The sequence below is a fragment of the Passer montanus genome, unplaced genomic scaffold (genome assembly GCF_014805655.1).
Source record: "Passer montanus isolate IOZ18808 unplaced genomic scaffold, ASM1480565v1 scaffold15, whole genome shotgun sequence".
Lineage (NCBI taxonomy): Eukaryota > Metazoa > Chordata > Aves > Passeriformes > Passeridae > Passer > Passer montanus.
This window is the reverse complement of record NW_024362051.1, coordinates 4,593,783-4,613,976: the sequence shown is the minus strand read 5'-3', so window position 1 is coordinate 4,613,976 and position 20,194 is coordinate 4,593,783. Positions and strand designations below refer to the sequence as shown.

Genomic DNA, 20,194 nt, shown 5'->3' with positions numbered 1-20,194 from the left:
CGCTGCCAGGAGGGGAGGAGGCAGCGAGGGGAGGGACGGAGGCGGCGGGGGCCGGCCGGCAGGAGGGGCGGGCCCGTGGGGCGGCCCCAGGAGAAGAGCGGAGCCGCGCCGAGCCCGCGGGAAGCGCCCAGCCGGGGGCAGTTCGGCGTTCCTCCCCTTCAGCCGCCTCGGCGGCTCCTTGGGCCGCAGCGAGTGCGGGAAAAGCCCCGCTCCCGGCGGGGCTGAGCCGGGGGCAGGGCCGAGGAATGCCCCGGGGGCGGCGATAACGCGCCGCTGTTGTGTTTGACGGAAGTCAAAGGCAGGAGGCCCAGGAAGGCGAGAGGAGGTCACGATCGCGGCATCAGATCCTTCCCGTGGCTGTACCCAGCGCCTTCGGCGCTCGGCGTGCAGGGGGTGCACCAGGGAAATGTGACGTCTTTTACCCCAAACCTCGAAAATCCAGCTCCTCCCCTCTCTCCTTCCAGGTACATGAAGCGATTCTCCCACAGCTGTAGCAGAACAGCTCAGATGCACTGGAGTCAAAACTACAGGGAAGGTGTAGTTGATGGCAGAGGAAGCCATCATTACAGGTTAAACATCCATCCACCAAAGAGTATTTAGGACAAAAAGCCCAGCAGTGACTCCAAAACAAATAATAATAAAAAAAAAAAGGTGTGATAGTTTTTTTAAAATCAAAAGGATCCATGCCATTTTGCAAAACTCTTTATTAGTAATACTTAAGTGAAATAGAAATGCTGGTAACAGCAAACAGTCTCCTTCAGTTCTCACTGTTCAGATACAACCGTGCTAGGAAGTTTAATTAAGGACTGACAAAACTGACTGACTCATCTGCTTTCCCTGGAAAATGGAATTAAACTAAAACAATGTATGATGTAAGATTAAATTAAGTACTATTATTTTTAAGGCATAATTTAGCACATGTGGAACATATCTACAGAATGATTCTTCACTATCACCCATCTGTAGGAACTTCATTGTCCATCTACCAGAAGTTGTAGACAATTCTAACACAAAGCAGGAATTAATGTTTAGATGCATCTTTTCCCCCTTGTTCTGTACAGAAGACACATGTGGCTGCCACAGTTTTATACATGACGAATATTTACATCCTTTCACCATGTGGAAGCCTCCTGGCTTCAGGAGGAGCACATAAATACAGTCTCAAAGATAAAAAGTCCACAGGGAACAAAACAAAATGACAGAATTTTGGCCAGGGTATGTAACTCAGCTTTCAGTAGTTTCACAACTCAGACCACTGAAGATTTAGCTAAACTCAAGCACATTGCATTCAAGCTGATGGAGTCCCTTTAAATATAAGTGAACTTGGGTACATTCAGCATATTTTGATCTGGGCCCCAGACATCTCTTCTGTGTCTAAAGATTATGAACCAGAGCAGAGCCATGTGCATGTAAGGCTTTACCCTCCACTGACCTGTACATGCACCCTTGCAGTGCTCGGGTACAAGACACATCTCCCACCATCTCCGAGTACTTGGAGTCAAAGTCTCCTAAAAGGGCACTTCAGATAACAAGAATAACTGAACAGTGTTAATGAAAAACCTCTTAGAGATTTATGTATAATACATTTACTCAACATGCATCTGCCATGCACAATTCCTGCTGATAAAGGATTATCAGAGTTCTTGCATGGACTGACTCGCTGGAAGCAATTCCATTCAAGCCATTAAGACTTCATCATGTCTGGGATGTGACAGAGCAGCCCTGGTGACACTGAACAGATTCTTCTCCTGAATCACTGCACAAATAACCTCATCAGTCCTACCCATTAACTGGCCATGACCCATAACCTTTATCTACCAACATGGAAGAGCCAGTTTCCACTCTGAATGAAATTTTATGTAGTAATTCTTCAGCTGAAAACCAAACTATGGGAAAATGCCTTTCCTTTGAGAACAGCAGAACAAGAGTAGGGATTGTTGCAGCCTCAAAATGAATTTCCTTCCCTGGGGCAAAGAGCTAGCCTGGTAATTAATTACACTTTCTCTAAGAGTCAGACAAAAGATGATAAGAAGCAGTGCTTTCATAACTGAAGGGAAGGACAAGAGATTGTGGTTCATGATATTTCTGTCCTCCTATACAGCCTCATCACATCAAGAAAAACAAAGACAAACCCCAGCAATATTCAGCCTGTTACAGTCAATTCCACAGTTACAGACCATGTTTTCCTCTCTTGTACTTTTCAATTAGTTTGCCAGTTGTTAGTCTTTTTGTATTACACTACCAAATGGCCTGGGGCAAAATAAGTGGTTTTTCCTATGATTTCCAGAATACCCTTACAATAAACATATCTTTAGTCTGGACCATCCTTTACTTGAATGACCATCGTAAGCAATATGATGATTATTCAAGTAAACTTCCTAAATATGTAACTTTCAATTTTGCTTAAAGCTACATCAAGGAGCTCACCTCTGTCTCCTAGGGGCTCTAGATTCTTGCATAATTACTAGTGACTTAGTATTTGCAAGATCAAGGATATTGATAATTAAAAGCATAACCAACAGGACTCCAAGGAGTTACTGGCAGAATTCATTCTATTAATGCTTAAAAGAAAAATAGCTTAATGGCATAATTTTTAACCTTGAGCAATTTAGAATGTTTATATAATACTTGTTCACAGACTAATCCAGCAGCAATTATTTGCACTTCCTTCTACCCCAGAGCAATGGGGAAAAGATCACGGTTTGAACTTTCACAGGTATTTTCAAATGCAGTCAAACCACAGTTGTAGATTTTTTATGTCTTCTTTTAATGCTCTTTTTGGAAATACAGAACTATTTTCAAGGATGATAACACTGAGAAAACAAACTCAGACTTTTGAAAGCCATACTAGTATTTTGAAACACTGAAAAACTTCCTTTTTGTCCAGATAAAGTTTGAGTAAAGGATATTGTAGTGAGAACACTGTAGGGCTCCAAATTACTTTAATGTGCAATGAATTCAAGTGGAAAAAAATTGTTCTTGACAGCATTTTCCAAGACATTCAGCACATTAAGAACAGCATTTATGAATTAACAATCCACAGCCTGAACTGGAAGCACTGGGAATTTGATTTATGTGGACACAGCGTGAGCAGTAGCCTGAAAATCCAGAATGTCAATATCCATCTCTTCAAACAGTTCACTTATAAAAGGGTTTTTCCCACCATTGTGTTCATGGTTGTTTGGTTTTTTTTTTACTTTAAGTCTGAAGCCACTAGAAGAAACAATGACTGAGAGATGTGGTATTACAAAATTTCTGAGATGAAACAGGAAGGACTCTGAGATGGAAGTGGCTGGGCAGTGGATGTGCCCAGAATGGTGACAGTGCTGATCATTAAGAGCCAATTCTCAGTGATGATGGGGTGAAGACGACCTGTAGTCATGTTCAGAAATCAAATTACAGCAGAACTCACAGCCCTGCACCTCCACAGTTCTGCAGACCTAAGCATTCAAGGAGTTTAATAGTGGCATACTATTGACTTCTGGGTCTCCAAGAGTACATGAATGCTTTCATGGCCACTCCCAGGACATGCAGCTACCTTCACAGTCAATGTGAACACTTAAACAGAGCTCCCCTCTTTAGATGCTAATGCTACTGGAGAAAACTAGAAATCTTGGCAGACAGAACCAAAAGTAATTCTATTAAAGGAATTTGGTCTGTTGTTCTCCAGTCAAACTTTTTAAAAATCTAAACAAACTGAAGAATCATCTTTATGGAATCCTTACAGAATAATGCCCAGAGCAGGATCTAGCTGCTGTACAAAATAATTTAATATAAAGTATTTGAGTATTTACTAGCTTACTGAAACACGTAATACTAACTTTCAAACAACATACAACCATTATTTACTAGTTAGGAGTTCTGTTTTACCACCCTATCACAGCAGCAAGACAGTCATTTCTTCTGTTAACTCCTGTTGAGAGCCAAAAATCTCATCTCTGTTTAGAGTAGGTCCAATTTTTGGTACTTGTTATAGTATCTGGGAGAAAAAAAAAGTGATAAATAATTATCAATAAAGTTGTACATCCTCACATGTAAAAGAAAGCTCAATGATCTGACCAGCTGGTCACATGTTCACTAGATACATCCAATGCTAGCATTTGTGTGGAAAAATCTGGATCTTGCAGGTCTCATTTACCAGTAAGAAGAGAACAGTAATTTTGAGTATGTGTACATACTCAATGGAAACCAGCATCGTCTGAAAGACTCCTTGAGCAGAGAATAAAAACATCCAGCATAAACTCCCCACCACAGTGGGGTCTAACTCCTGATACCAGGACCCTCTAGAAAAGGAGTAAGAAAATGAGACTTTTGTTCTGACAACACTACTTGCTGATTTCTGATTCACTTGCCCACCAAGTGCAACCTGTGTTCTGTATTACCACAATTTGCCTGGGCACATGACCGAGCACAGTCCCAGTTCTTTGATCTGTAGAGGAGCGTCAGATGAGTGTCATTAATTAATACATACACACACACTTACAAACACTTCCCTGCATTCTAGATGCTGCATATAACTGGTAATAAAGTAGGAAGACATTTGGACCTAAGAGACAGCAAATGAAAATTTTTGTGTATTTAGTATTTTTGAAAGCTGCCATGCTTATGCGGTATTTCTGTATTGAATTAAAACAGAATAAATGACACAAAATTTTCAGAAAACTTGGAGAAGAACTACTTTAAACTTTGGAAGACACGTGCCATCCAGTGGTACACCAAGAAACTTCATGAGAGATGGGAAAGGGAGAGGATTTTACCTCTGCTGAGTGATGAGACAGTTTCGTTCACAGTTCTCATTTTTGTTTAACAAAAACCTAGGAAGTGAATAAAGGAGCTTTCCCTATGTTAAGGGTTTCAGGACAAAAGAACAGAAACCTTATGAGAAACTGATAATTTTTGAAGAAAAACATTACTGATAACTTGAACTACTTTGGTGGAGGGGTGGTGGTGAATACCAAAGTTCCACTCAGGCTTACTCACTCCAGAAATAAAGCACAAAATAATAGTAAGGCCTATTCTGAAATACCTATGATTGTATTAATTCCTATGCTGAAGATCCTTGGAGGAGAAAACAGTAATGCAATTTTAACAAAGTACTGTTGCACAAGAACACTGTTAAGCCAGAGAGTTGAAGTTTTCTGCATCTTTCAGTCTTTTTAGCCTTGTGATTTTTCCAAATATGCAGACGTTAAGAAAAAGCCTAACAACCTTTAAACACTCAGCTAACCAGTTAGCATCTGCACAGTATATATATATATAAAATATGTACTATATGTGGAGGAGTACAGAACCAAGTCTATACCAAGTCCATAGCCCTTTACCTTCAGGCAGTCCTTTGGGACGGCAGAACTTTTTTGAGTTAACTGGAGCTTGCTGCAGCCGGGAAGGCCTCGGTTCTGGTGACAGTCGAACGATGGAGCAGATTTCTCGTCTCTCACACAGAGGCTGAAAAGATTAATGACACTTCATTCACACAACAATTCCCACTGAAGAAATATTCTTTTAGCTTTCTTCTAGGGAAACTAGAGATTACATGCAGATTTCAAGGCATGTCACTAGAAAACATTTAAGACTACTTGTGTACACTCAAAATGCTATTGGAAAGGGTGATAGAAAGCTTCAAAGCTTTAAACATTCTCTTTAGCAGTTTTGATACTGCAAGGATTAAATATACAATACAGTAGAAATTAGCATGACAAAACTGGATTTAAGAAGTGCAATAAAACCAGAACCTTTAAAATATTCCTTTCTTCTGGACTTTGAGGAATAATTTCTTTTTCTGAGCTCAGAGATGCAGGAACAATTTCTTCTGAGTTAACAAATGGACCTGTGGTATTCAGGAACAGGTCTTCCCCAGGTGAGGCTTTACACACCGGCGACAAGCTAAGCTACAGTTCCATCAAAATACAAAATACACAGGAATAACTGCCCAGTTAAATAACAGACAACAATTCAGACTGGCTAATTCCTGTTGGCTGATGCAGAAGATATTTTATTGCTTAAATAAAAATTATTTAGGGATTCACCAAGACCCTGATGTTATCTATTTATTAATCTAGTATGCACTAGCTCAAGTGTGAAGAGACAAGTGGCAGTACTGTACTACCTCTACAGCTAAAGAATTCAAACTGGCATTTAAATATCAATTTTGAATCAAAGAGTTTATGCAAGTAAGGATACTAGTGCTGGTTTTACATTACATTTGTAAAAAAACAAAACAAATTTCTAGCTTGGGTTGTTTGGGTTTTCAAGCATCCAGAATTATCAGTTTGTTGTGCAATTTGCAGTATAACATATCTATAGGCAAAAATGCAATGTGTCACAAGGAATGATTTCTTTGGTTTTAATCATTAAAAAAAAAAAATCAGACATACACTCACATCTAGCTCTAGAAGCTGAGAATTACCAGGATTTTTTAGGACTTTATCTTCCTCCATGATTAGCATGGTGGAAGTCATTTGCTAAACAAAAACAGAGAAGAACTCAGTATCAGTCTCAGAGTCTTTGCTGTTTATTCTTGCTCTTACAGTATTCTCCTAGTACACAATACTTTAAGAACTCCATTTAGAATTACTACTAGTTCTTCAGATTTAAGTACTGAATTTCTATCATTCAGGGTTATTTTTTGGTCTTATGCTCTCCAAAAATTAAGACAAAGAATTAGTTTACTGCAGCATGGACATTTCAGATGTGGCACTTCCTGCCACTTCTCCTATTAACTGTAACTTCAGTCAAGATTCACAACTCTCATTTCCATTCCATGCCAAGGTTAATCAGAGCACAATGGGAATACTCACCACCACAGCATGTGTAGGTTTGTTTGGCAGAACTTCTGCTGTTAACCCCTTTGATCGGGCTGACTTGTTTTCTGGGGCATCAAGCTGCCTAAACGATGATGAACCTTCTTCAAAGGGATTAAAACTGCTTTCTTTTTTCTTCAGCCTTTTGGCTTTAACTGTTCGATTTTCATACTAAATAGTAAAACAATGACATTTTGTGTTACAAAGTGAATCTCTATAGCCTGGTGGAAAAGCTTAGTATAGCCACTAAAAAACAGTCCCCCTGTCATAGTCAAGCTCTACACAACCCATTTCTGTACCACTAACACAGCCAGTCTGAAAAACAGTGAGCCTGGGGACATCATGATTATTGCTCTTTCAAGAGGGAGAGGCAAGCTACATCTTCACTCTGCCCTGGCTGCAAACACCACTTTACAAGTGTAGCAGGAGCTACTCTTCCTCTAGGTGGAGTTTTCCACCCATACAAGGAGGAAAACATTTGTGCTACAACCTTGCTAATTAATTAAGAATCTTTCACCTTGCTTTCCGGTCCTAATGGTGAAGAACAGCGCATACCACTTTTTAGGTCTGGAGTTCTCTCGCTTGCAGCTGTTATTTTACAGAGTTTTTTTCCTGTGACAGATTTCCAACACATTAATTAACTTTGAGACAAAGCCTACTACAGCTACTCTCCACCCCATGTCTTACAGGATGGTTTTCAAAGAGGAATCATTCCAAAGCCACTCCTGTAAACACAGTTCTTCCCTCCAATATAATCCTTATCTCCTTCTCCCCCACCTCAGGACTGCTTTACTCCTTTGCCATTCCATAAACAAGGCTGCTTATTAAAATGTTCACCTGGCTATTTACAGCTGGGTAAATACTGTGGGACCAGAGACCCACGTAATCACAGCAGTCTTTACCAGTGGCAACTTCTGATGCTATTACTCTCCCAATTAAGCAGGGGGAAATTATGTGGTACCTGGGGTGCAGACAGAATTGTATCAGTCACAGATCAGAACTGCAGTTACATCAGGGACTCAATCTATTTGTGAAGCTGATATGAAATAAGCTCAAGTAAAGCACATGACACAAACAGTTGTGTTCCTGGGTAAGGTAAATAAGAAATGTCAATTTTCATTGAGCATTATGGGTGATTAGTGCGGGGTCTGAGGCTTTGGTTGGTTGGTTAGTTTTGTTTTCTTCTCCTAACACATTAATTAGAACCAAGTCTTATTTGCTGGGACAATTTTTCAATTTACACTTTCCCTTCTAGACACAACTGAGTTTAGTCTGTGCTGGAAGACAAATGACACAATAGATACTGTGGTTTAGATACTGTGCAATCATTTAAGTCAATTTACACTTTCTCTTCTAGACACAACTGAGTTTAGTCTGTGCTGGAAGACAAATGACACAATAGAAGCCTGGTTTATAAACTGTGCAATCATTTAAATTTGGGTATAATATTCTGTTCTCACAGCTAGTACAACTGCTTCAGGTCATATTTTACCTGCCAGTGTAGCTGAAATGTTTAATCCTGAAGAACTGTAATAGCAACTTGATGGTCTCTTTCTAAAGAGGAGAAAAAGAAAAGAACAACCATTCTGAATGAACATTAACATTAAAAAAACCCTATTAATAAGAAAATCCTAGGAAAATATAGGTTGAGTGAAACAGGATAAATCTTACTGTAAAAATTATTGTTAAGGAGTTGCTTCATCACCCTTTACAGTTATTTGATAGTTGATCAAGTCACACATCTATCCTGAGGACTTTGCAATTCAAGACCCACAGAAGATTTACTAAATACTTAGCACTTCAGCATTCTAGGACAGAACACATTTAAGGAGGATGCAGGGGAAATTAGGTTCACAAGAAAATTCAGAACCAATTGTGTAGAGATCTGTAACAGTAAGACTGATACGTGTTTATGTATGAAAATGTCTGCATATAAGATTGGAAGGAGAAGCACAATGGTTAAAGAAATGATGCTATTCCCAGAAAAACACTCATGTTCCTCAGGGTTTTATGTCAGGACCTGAACGCAGCCCTATGACAAAGTCAAGTATAGAAGACCCTTCCCTGTGATAAAACCTCACCACAGACAACTTGTCAGAGAAAACCCAGCACCCAACAACAGGAGGGTGTCAACAGGCAGCCAGCACAGCACACACACACACACACACACCCCATTCTACTTCCTGGCAGATGCATTCCGAGTAAGGAAACACTATCAACAGCCAGTAACCTGGCCCACGATTATAGCATAAAGTCAGCAGGATTCCAAAGCAAAGGCTGCTCCCCATGTAAGCTGATGATTCCTAAAGAACATAAAAGACCTGTCCAAACACTGATTTTTCTCTGGGCAAGCACAGAATGTCAGATTTAATGAAGACTTGACAACAGGTACCCTTCACACTCTACATCACAGACAAGCCTGGCCAGACCACCTGAGCACACCCCTCTTGCTGTGACTGAATGAAATCTGACAGAATTAGTGCAGTTGCATAAAAGCAAAGTATTTAGGGATTTTGTAAATAGATTTTATAAAATCCTTTATTGAGTTCTCTTACACTGACTTCCCTACAGCTGCAAAGCCAAACTAGAAATCAGTAAGGCAAACTCTGCCCTGACCAATTGCAAATTCCACCAATACCAAAGTTAGTGAGGACACAGGTAACTGAAACTCCACAGAAGTGTTTGCATGAGCAGAGGATTATTTGTACTGGCCTTTAAGTACCTCTCAGAAGAGAAGAGTGAACATTTAGGTGCATCAAAGAGTCTGCTGTAGTGATTACCTTTTAGTGCATCGCTCTGGAAAATCCTTTGGTACAGGTTCTAAAAAAACCCAAAACATGAAAGCTAAACTTTAAATGAAAAAGCTATGCCAGCTTAGATCAGACAATCTTTTAGTGCAAACTAACTTATAAAGCACAATATTAGAAGCAAACACAAACCAGTAGCAGGGAGCTGCTCCCCATTATGCAAACAGACCTTACATAAAATGATCATTACATATTTTATACAGGTTCCTCACATCAGAGTGAAATTTGTTTATGTTTATATATTGAAGTATTATAGAAAAGAATTACCTAATATTGCTGAAAGATTTGAGATCTGTGGTATCTTATCAATAGTCACTGCTTTGCTGGAGTCCAGGAGAGTAGAGTTCTTGTACTTGCCAATGTCTGCAGAGTAAAAATTGCATCTTTCTGGACATAAAAGATGTAAGTGCAGATTTCTTATGCTGAAATTCACTGAGTTATTAAATTTGTGACCAAACTGAAAGCAATCAAAATTGCAGGACAGGAACTAAAAAGCAAAATTAAAGCACTGTCTTGGCTCAAACAGCTGCAGACAAGTTTGGAAGGACTTTGACTGGACACACGTTTGTGGGTCATTCCAAATAAACAGCTTGTGTCAACAGTGTATACTTTAGGTTTAAAGTAGGATTCAAATTACATAAGGACCTGATTCACACCAGATTAGAGGACAGATACACTGATTCCATGTTAAGCACAGGTTTATAGCAAAGATGTGACCTGGTGAGTCACCACAAGGGTGGCCAATAGTCTTTCTGTTGCAGACAGCCTCCCCACATTTTCTACATCAAATAAAACTGAAAAAAAGTTGCCTAAAAGTCTCACCCAAATCATCATCTCTGAATGTTTCAGGGGATGAGTAAGTTTCCAGGCTGTCGCTAGCAGTGCTGTAATCTGCAGCTGAATCTTCATCTAAACACTCTATGAGAAAGGTGGAAACACCTGTGGGAAGAGTAATTTCTGTACCTAGAGAAAGAGACAAAAAATGTGGTTAAAAAATCTATCATCTTGTACAAACCATTAGGATTTCCTTATCTGAGTTTCATTCCTGTAATGAGCTAAATATTGTCACTCATCATGTAGTAAGTCATAATACAGTTAGAGGGCATCCTTTGTTCATTTCCATACACTACCACAAGCCAAAAGATACCTTCTTTGCCCAAGGCTCACAAGACACACCTGAAGAATATAGCCTCTAGTAGGGCAATTCTTAAATAGGTCACAAGCTTTTAGAAATGCAGCTTTGAGTAAATTGAAGAAGTCATGTCCACAACTAGCTGTGTCAATGATAAAACCAAGATCATGTGGTTTCCAACAGGCTGAGCTCAAGACTGTCTCAGGTGCTGTGGGTCTGTCTGTGCTGCCTACAACCAATTCATGTGAGTCCAGGCTGCAGTAAGAGGCAGAAGTCCAGCCAGTGGTATCAAAACCTGCACTTTTTAACATGACATAGTCAGAACCAGTACAACAGCACAGTACAAGACCAGACTTTACTTTCATAGAAATAAAATTGCATCAGGAATTTTATATTTAGTTTATTATCAATATCAAATATATGTAATAATATAATGTATTGCCATTATACTCACTTGAAGTCACTTCAGCATTTTTCAAACTTCCTTTACTTTCAAAGTTAATTATTTTGGAATCCTAAAATTAAAAGACCAATACAAACAACCTGAGAAAACTGAATGTAGACAATGAAAGGCATTTAAATATCATCCTACATTAGCAGATGCTGAGAAAACTCACTTTGTATTATTTCACCACTTAAGCCTGCTATTCACAGTGTAATTTGTAGCAGGATTTTTCATGCCCATTAACAAATCTGCAAGCTTACAGCTCTAGAATTCATGACAAATATCCCATCACTTGATCCTGCAATCTTTGCTGGATGAGACTGCTGTTGAAGTCATACTGACATTAACTGAACTTAGGCATGACAGAGGTGGAGTGATGAACTTCACAGTCTTTTGGTTTTATTTTTTTTCAGACACCTCACTTTCAGAATCCTACACCATTTCTGTAAATACAAACATCTATGATGTGTAGGCAGTAGATTCTACAAAATGTAGGCATTTTGTAGAAAATGTAAACAACTGGTAGACGGCAAAGAAGAGCTAATATTTTAAAGAAAAATAATTTTATACCAGTATCACCTGTACTCTTTGCTGCAGCAGATTTCAGTTCAAACACACCTGGTTCACTATTCTCTTGCCATTGCAGTATTCACTGTCCTGCAACATACTGCACCATCACCTCCAATCACTTTGCTCCAGTTTTAATAACACAAGGAGCATCAGTGACATGTCAAAGGTCTGTGCTGACCCAGAAGTGAGCAATTCTCTGGAATCACAGTCTACAGAGATCTCTTCCACACAATGCAATTCCTACACCCTTGCTTCATCCAAGATAATTAGTATTGATGTTTTCTCATGCTACCAGTAGCTCCAACAGCTTTTATTCTGGCCAAAGACAGAAAATGTAATCCAAAATACAGGACCAAGTTCAGCTTGAGAAATGTCCAGGCTCACACAGACAACTCCTAGGAAATTTTACCTGAATAGAAGAAGAATTTAATGTGTCATGTTTCTCTGATTTCTCCTCCATCACTAGCAGATAAAAAGCAAGACAGCATTCTCACCTTCAGTGGTACACTGCTTTCTTCAGTTTCATCTTCTTTTATCTTGAAGCCTGTTGTTTCACTGACAGTCACTTGATTGCTGCAGCTGAAGAACAGAACCAAGTTCAGTCACAGAGCCACACTGCTTCAGACAAAAACAACAACTCCAAAATGTCTTTATGAGGTGTCAATAAATAATCTGACAGACATCAGTGCTCTGATAATTCAGACTGCACCACTCCAAGAGCCATCTCACAAGACAAAACTATATAATTTACTAGCAAGTCTTAACAGTGGTGTGTTCGAATGAATTCTAGCTGACCTTTGGTTGCATGAAGAGCTCTCTTCAGTATATTCAACATTTTCTTTAATCTTTGGTAAGTTTTTCCCACTGAACTTTTTCTTCTGGCCTAGAGAATAAATATTTAGTTCAGTAATGATAATTTCAACATTAAAATTTAGATTGTTATTTCTAATTTAGCTGTTCCCACCTTGTACATTCATAACACTTTTTGACCCTATTATCACAAACAACACAAAACCTGAATTTGCTTTTTTCAGCAGTATATCAAGACAAAATGAAAAGCAGACTTAAAAGAAATACTTCTCATGTTTTAGAAACCTGATGATTAAAAGGAGAAAACCCCATCACCTTGGAAGCAACTTTCACCTTGATTCAAAGTAGTTTGAGTACAAATCAGTTTTAAATGATGTTTATTAGGAGTATCTAATATATAAAAGATTTTTACATAAACTGGTCCTCGTTATATATAATCCCAGATGGCATTAACGACACAATTAATCAGTAACCAGCAAATTTCAGAGACATACTTCCTTTTCCTAAAATTAATTTTGTAAGTCATTTAGCTTTGTGCTTTGCTTTCATTATCCATGAGCTAGAAACAGTCAAACTTTCCAAAGTCACATTTTTATGACTACAAATGAGCGTCCATCCCCACACTAAAACCTGGGTCTGAGTCACTGCATTTCCCCAGGGCCACACAGAGCCCTTCGGTGAAGCTTCCTGGGAATTCAGGACAGGATGATATATGCACAGGACTCATCCTTTTCCTTCTTTTTCCCAAGCATATGGAAGACCTCCAGGCAGCTGGTTGCACCCACTCCTGTGCACAGGAGCACTAAATGCACACAAGAGCAGGAGCCAGCAGGGCAGGAACAAGGCAATAACAAATGTTTGCTCTCTCACAGCAAAGCTTTACTTTTAAATTACCAAGATCAGCCCAAGATCAAGACCTCCTATGCTGGTGGTCTCCATAGTCTGTCAGGCTTCACTTGATTCCCATCCCTTCCCTTGAACTGCATTTTTTTCTTGACAGATCTCAAATGCTGCACTGTGTTCAACAACGAGGCAGCTCCTTTTGAGTAACGACTTCGAGCAATTCTTAAAATATTCTCTCAGAGGTAAAGGCTTTTCTCTTGCTATTTCTCCACGCTCCCTTCCAACCCGATTAAATGGAGGGGAGGCACTTCACAGACGGAAAAATCCTTCCTATTGCTATCGAGCAGCTAAAATAGAAGTAACACTCCTGTTTCCAGCACAGCAGAGTGCTTTCTCCAAGCGGTGAGGGACATGGATAACATAAAGCACCTCCCAGCCTCACAGAGGGGCACCCGTGTGAGGAACAAACCTTTGGGGGCCACCGAGGACGCCAATCTTGGCCGCATTACCCTGCCCATCGTCTCTACCCACGAGAACACAGCACGGCGAGAGTCCACTTCCCCCCACCCTTTCCCGCCAGTACAGGCCCAGCCTCCTACACCCCAAGCCCCGCCGCCGCCCGGGAGAGGCGCTTACAGGCGGGCTCGGGCCCCGCGCTGCCGAACAGGCGCCGCCGGCATATCTGGGAGCTGCCGGCCCGGCTGCCCGGGAGAGCGACCGCCCCCGGCAGAGGGGACGAGCGGCGCTTCTTCCGCGGCGCCTTGCCGGCGCAGGGAGCGCGGAGCCGGCGCTCCCGCTCCATGGCAACCCGGGCGGCCGCAGCCTCCGCCGCCCGCCGCCCCTCCGGCGGCGCCGCCCCCGCCGCCCCAGCCCGCATGCGCGCCCCGCGTGAGGGAGCGGCCCTCGTGAGGGAGCCGCGGTGGGCAGGGACTCCGGACACGGGACACCTTCAGGGGAAAAAACTCCCCTGTGAAACTGGAGTAAATAAATCCTGTGTGTGGTAATCCCTGTACTGCTCCGACCCCGTGTTTCAGCTTCAGGCTGCAGGGAGGAGGAATCTCGTTTCTTCGTTACCTCAGAAAAACAGCGTACAGAATCATGAGTGGTTTGGGTTGACGGACCCCAGATACAATCCCGTTCCCCCCTGCCATGGGCAGGGGCTCTTTCTGCCGCACCAGTTTGTTCCAAGCCCCATCCAGCTGGCTCTGGGTACTTCAGGCGCTTCTGGATTTCCAAGTGAAGGGAGATAAAAGTGCACACAAAAACCGGAATAGAGCCCGTATGCTTTGAAACTTTATTGGTTTAGACACAATCTGAAAAAATACTATGCATTCCCAATTGCAATTCATATTAAACAAGCATATACATATGGTTATATTATTATTGATTTAAAATTAGAACCGGAACCATTACAGAAAGACTGCTGCATCTTCAGAGAGCTTTGCAACAATTAGTTTTCATAGGAGATTGCTAAAATCAATCTCATGTCCCAGTATGCTTTTGGTCATTATTTTATTTTACATAATTTCTTATTTTTTACAATACGTTTAGTTTAGCCACACATTCTGAATGACTTTGTACCAATGGTGAGGACAAAGTGCTGGAGGAACAACAGATTTTATAAAAGAGCTTTTATTGTATGTCAGTCCACGAGAAAATCTTATGAGCAGTTTTGAGAAAGATGAAAATTTAGTTCCTTACAAAAATTTCCATAGATTACTCTTTGATATACATGCTAATATACCAAAACTGAAAAAAATTTTAATAACAGTTAGGATTATTTATTTTTTACACAAATGTATATGTTAAATTTTACCCCCCTTCACTTTCAGTTGAAAATACAATAGGCAACACTTACCAAAATGCCTCATTTGTTGGCTGCTTTTACTTTGCTAAAATACATAACAAAAAGCTGAAATGAAGGGCTTAAAGGGACTCCAGATGCCTCAGAAAACATTTTTCTTTAGAAGAATTCAAGGGATCTAAAATTTTTTCACTTCTGGTCTACAGGCATCCAGATTTCTTCTCTGAAAAGCTTCATTGTTTCACAGGCTCAAAGGTGGTATAGAAACCACCAAATGTGTAAAATACTGAAGAACGTCAATTGCAAGAAGAAATAATGATTAATTCTGATTCCCCCCCAGAGAATACCAAAGTGAACTAAAGCTACAAAAGGTAGGCCAATAGAATTGCCTCTAAATAAAATGCTTTTTCAATTTTTTTTCAAAGGCATCAAGAGGTCTTTAAGTCACCTATTACCATGCAAAAATAGTATATTCTTTCTCATTTTACATTCATCTTGTAGCATTTATTTACATATAGATCAGCAGTTTGTGCTTATAACACATGTAAAAGTAAAAAAAAACCCCTAATTTAATTTTTTCATTCCAGAGGTTAAGGTCAGATTGGTTTTTTACACATGAGAATTTTATATTCATGGCAAAAAGAGTCTGGACTTTACTGTTGCTGATAGTATATCATAGATAGTGACTAACAATCTGCAAAATAGTACTTTGTCAATAAAAACTCACCATCTCTGTCTCACCTGATGTGCATCAAGCATTTTAACTTGCAAATGTGCCTTTCAGGACAGAATTATTCCATGTATTTCCTGACTACAGGGGGTTAAAGACTCAGGTCTGGTTTCTGCTCACACTTTGTGCATTTTGGCAGAACAGATTTTTCTCTGTGCAATATATCAAGCAAAGAACATACAAAAGATATAACTAAGCAAGAGCTTCTTCCTGAAAAATGTATTTTATTGTGTTTTTTTAAGTCTTAAGACTGTAAGACAGTCTTCCAGTGATTCCAGAGGCATAGCACCAGGCCCAGGAAGAACAAAGAACGCAGTACTGCAGCTGTAAAACTGACTGCAAAAAGAGTTGCCACTCTTTAAGATGAATAATAGAAACTAATTTTGTAATTTGTTATCTTAAGGTAAAAAAAAACAACCAAAACCAAACTGGTTATTGGACAGCCCTGGGGATTTTTCCTTGGTGGTCACAAGAAGTGTTTCAGTTTAAGAAAGTTCAGTACAAAATAAATATGCCTGGAATTTGAAGAGAAGCAGGACTGAGCCTAGCCCATGCCCTATGCATGTTTCTTTTTCAAGTATTTATCTTTTACATCATTATGATTGTGGTGAGAGTGACCTGCAGAGGAAAATTGGATTATAGAAGTATAAAAGAGAGCTTTTAGTTTATTTATATAATTTTTCACAGTTCTGAAAGCACTTACACTTTTTGTGTGACAAAAACCAACTCAGATTTTGCATCATCCCAGTGTGGCCAAGTCCGCATTTTTTCTTTCTTATTCTTTTGGTGTTCATATATTTGGCTCTAGTGCATCTGACATTTTGCACCAAATACCAAAAGAAGAATATATTATTCAGGATCATATATGTAAAAATAACAGCCATCTAAGGTGTAAATAAACTCATATTGGAATCTTCTGTACTTATACAGAGTTTAGTTGTCTCAAAAAGCCTGAAATCATCTTAGGAGAAAAGTAAATCAAATTCAAATGAAAAAAAAATCAGTGAAAAATAGCCTTTCTCTACTTCCTTAGATGACTAGGGTTTGGGGGTTTTTTATTTTAAAACTGTTGCATTAAAACAGACAGGAAATGTACTAAATTTAATTCTCCATTGCTTTGAAGGCTGTGTATATCATGTCTGTCTTTTGGATGATACAAAAAGAATATGAACTAAACTCAATGAGATAAAAATCCTTTATGACTTGACCCAAAGAGCCAGATTTTATGCAATAATCCCTATCCTCCATTGACGTGGCGCACACAAATTCCCCAGGGATGCTGTTGCTCCATACATTGGTGAAAAATGATGATCCCATCAGATCTCAGATATTTCTTTACTTGCTTTGAACTGTATGAGTCACTGCACTGAAATCAAATGAGGAATCAGACGCATAAAGGGACTCAGACAAACGCAGATTTGATAAATCAAACTGCCACATTCTTTGAGTCATTATGTTACTGATATGGTTTCCTCTGTATCATTTTGTTTTGAAATCACTGCAATAAATCAGTCTTCGTAAAACACTTAACTTATTAATTCAGTTTATTTTGTTTGGAAGCATGCAACAGAACTTCAGAGAGAAAATAAGATACTGTTCAGATTAAAAATTTAAACTTTTAGTTTCAGAAGTCTACAGTGGATTCCACTATAAGAGAGAAAATCAGTGTGCTTCCACTGTCCTAGCAAAGATCTAGCAGGCACAGCTCCATGCTAGCATGTACTGGTGCAACAAACATCAGCTAGTAAAATACACAGATATTTAGGACCCTGTTTAGCAGAAAGAAGCTATCGACAGTCCAAGTACTCAAGCAACTTGACATGACAGTTTTCTCTTTGCCTTGTACCGTGCTTGTACCAAGAGAGAGCTCTAGAGTCTGTTCCTACTCCTTGTGAGACTTACACCCTTTCTGATGACCACAGAAATGTGAGGTTTTATCCACACAACCTGCTGGTTATTCCAGAGAGGCCATTGGAGGTGATGCCAATGGGATTTGACACTTCCAGATGTCTGACCATAAAGACGTTCCCATAACAGGCCATTTGCCACCACATGCACTGTTCTGCACACGGTGACACCTTGCACAGCGATGGCTACCACAGCCTTTAGCCCATCCCATGAGTCTTTTAGGGCACTGTTCCTTCCCCTTCCACGGCCAGACAAACGATGCCCTCCACTGCTGCATCTCAGGCTGGCCTTTTCCCAGACCTTTGCATTCTGCCAAGCCCCATCCAGAATCACAGCTTATTCCTTGTGCTCCATTTCTTTAGCACTGTTTCTGAAGGGAGTTAGTCCAGCTGGACTACGCAGTATTAGCAGCATGTGAAGTAATAAATTAGGGATTGGGAGCATATGGATTATCATGAACTCCCACCTAAAGCCACCACAGAGCCAGTGATGCTTTTGGAACCTTCTCTGTTTGAGCAGTTCAGATGTCTGTGAGTGCACTGGACTGAAGGAGCCCTAATGCAGAATCTGCATACCATGGATAAACTGTGTTTGGATGAAAAGGAAATAGAGGGAATTCTGTGCTATTGCTTCCTACCCTGTTCTTGTCATTTCCAGGTAACATTAATCCATTAGATGTAATATACCAATAGGTCTATTAAGTACAAATAGTGGGAAATTCCTTCCTATTTCTGTTCTGGTTGTTAAGTCATCAATGATTAAATCAAATCAATGTCATTTATGTCCTGAAAAATATAAAAACTATCACTTACTATATAAACCAATATCCAGCTTGAAGTTCAAAATCAGAGAAAATAGACTTTTACTTTCACCATCAGTCACTGATTATTTGAGGTAGACCACATTACTGAATTACTTATTATTTTCGTTTCTAATATATTAGGTTGTATACAATCAAATATCAACAGATATACCTGAAATTTTCCCTATTTTAACTAGAAATGTTTGTAGTTATTTATAAGATATGCTTCCTTAATTTACTCGGTCATAGATTGAAATTTCTGCATATTTTGTGGCAATTTAGCATAGCTTTTAGTAGTGCCTTACTGTGTACCTAGAGTAAAAAAGAAATTGTATCACACCTGATGGCAAAAAGAAGGGAAAATATGGTTAGTGATGAAATCCTAGAAAAATGAAAGGCTCAAATGTAAGATTCAGATGCTTATCCATTTCAGCAGTGTCGTTCTGGCTCTGTAGTTTTTGAGTATTATTCTAATATTGCTATGAAGTCCTTTACTCAGAAGATTCTTCCCGTGATTTCAGATGGAGATGCTTGAATATAGCTCTTCTATTTGTTTTTTGAAGTAATCTCTCAGTTCTGGTCTCTTAGCCTTTAATGTAGGTGTCAACAAACCGTTTTGCACTGAGAACATATCAGAGTGAATATAAATGGCTTTGACCTAAAATAAAAGAGGAATGTATTTATAGCAAAGGTTACAGGCATCACAGTGGATAAACATTAACTTTTTTTGGTGTGCTTCCCTCTGGTGGTGCCTCAAGTCCAGGGCACTCTTCTGGTGAGTCCCCAGGATTTCCATCCCCTGCCCACAGAAGGGAGCTCTCCAAGAGAATGAGCACAGAAACTGCTTTTCTGTATGAAAGCAAGGCCAGAGCACAGCGAGGCAGTGTGAGATCATCACTGCAGTTTCACACAGCTGAAAGGCAGTGGGGGAGAGGGCAAGGGCAGGGAGCTGTGCTAGGAAACATCAACTTAATCCCACTGCAAAAGTAAACAGTACTGATTCAATATTTCAAAATTATCATGAAGCTTTGCAGGCACTAAGTGTGTATATGATGAACGCTTTTAGCTAATTAAAGTGATACAAATCTTTTAGCCAGTGCAAATGTCATTCCACAAGGCTGCCCTTGTTTGAGGCAGTGGCTCTGAGGCACAGTGGGGAGCCTGGCAGCACAGATGGGAGTGAGCTTTTCCTTCCCTTGCTGGTGTGGGAGAAAGCAGAAAACTGCTGCGTGACTGGTCAGAGCCCACTGATTTAAGACAAAATTCCCTAGCCATCTGCTGCTTTTGTGATTCCCCAAGCCAGACTGCTTTGCAGTTTGTTTGGCTGGGAGCTGCAGTAACAAGGCTGCAAATCCATTTTCTATTCCTTAGATATGTGATTCATCTTTCCCTGCAAGCATCGTGGTCCAGGCCCTGCCCCCATGCAATCCTTCATAAATCAGTGTTCACACTATTAATGCTCTCCTATTTGCTGCTTTCAGATCCTGGAAGCTGATGGTTATAGAAGTCACACTTGCCATTCCTAAGACAGAAATCCAAGCTA

At 40.0% G+C, this 20,194-nt stretch overlaps 2 protein-coding genes across 12 annotated transcripts in view; both read right to left on the bottom strand.

Moving 5' to 3' along the window:
• Positions 1–686: 686 nt before the first annotated feature.
• Positions 687–14,320, bottom strand: MEIKIN (meiotic kinetochore factor). Of its 5 annotated transcripts, none has more exons than XM_039701681.1 (14): positions 14,044–14,320; positions 12,550–12,637; positions 12,249–12,333; positions 11,194–11,254; positions 10,430–10,570; positions 9,875–9,970; positions 9,581–9,620; positions 8,293–8,354; positions 7,318–7,412; positions 6,798–6,971; positions 6,381–6,461; positions 5,733–5,888; positions 5,322–5,445; positions 687–3,979 (listed from the first exon to the last, which is right to left on the bottom strand). In XM_039701681.1, the coding sequence occupies exons 1-14, from the start codon at positions 14,282–14,284 to the stop codon at positions 3,933–3,935; spliced, it is 1,491 nt and encodes a 496-aa protein (XP_039557615.1). In that variant the 5' UTR covers positions 14,285–14,320; the 3' UTR covers positions 687–3,932. The 5 variants fall into 5 exon arrangements, with proteins under 5 accessions (XP_039557615.1, XP_039557618.1, XP_039557617.1 ...); XM_039701684.1 differs by lacking the exon at positions 14,044–14,320 and adding an exon at positions 13,877–13,972; XM_039701683.1 differs by lacking the exon at positions 5,733–5,888.
• A 358-nt stretch (positions 14,321–14,678) lies between these two features.
• The window catches only part of ACSL6 (acyl-CoA synthetase long chain family member 6), a 58,069-nt gene continuing 52,553 nt past the window's right edge, over positions 14,679–20,194 (bottom strand). For all 7 annotated transcript variants that reach the window (XM_039701361.1, XM_039701367.1, XM_039701368.1 and 4 more), the window contains one exon: positions 14,679–19,309. In XM_039701361.1, the coding sequence (XP_039557295.1) occupies positions 19,169–19,309 (141 nt within the window). In that variant the 3' untranslated portion in view covers positions 14,679–19,168. The remainder of the gene's footprint in view (positions 19,310–20,194) is intronic.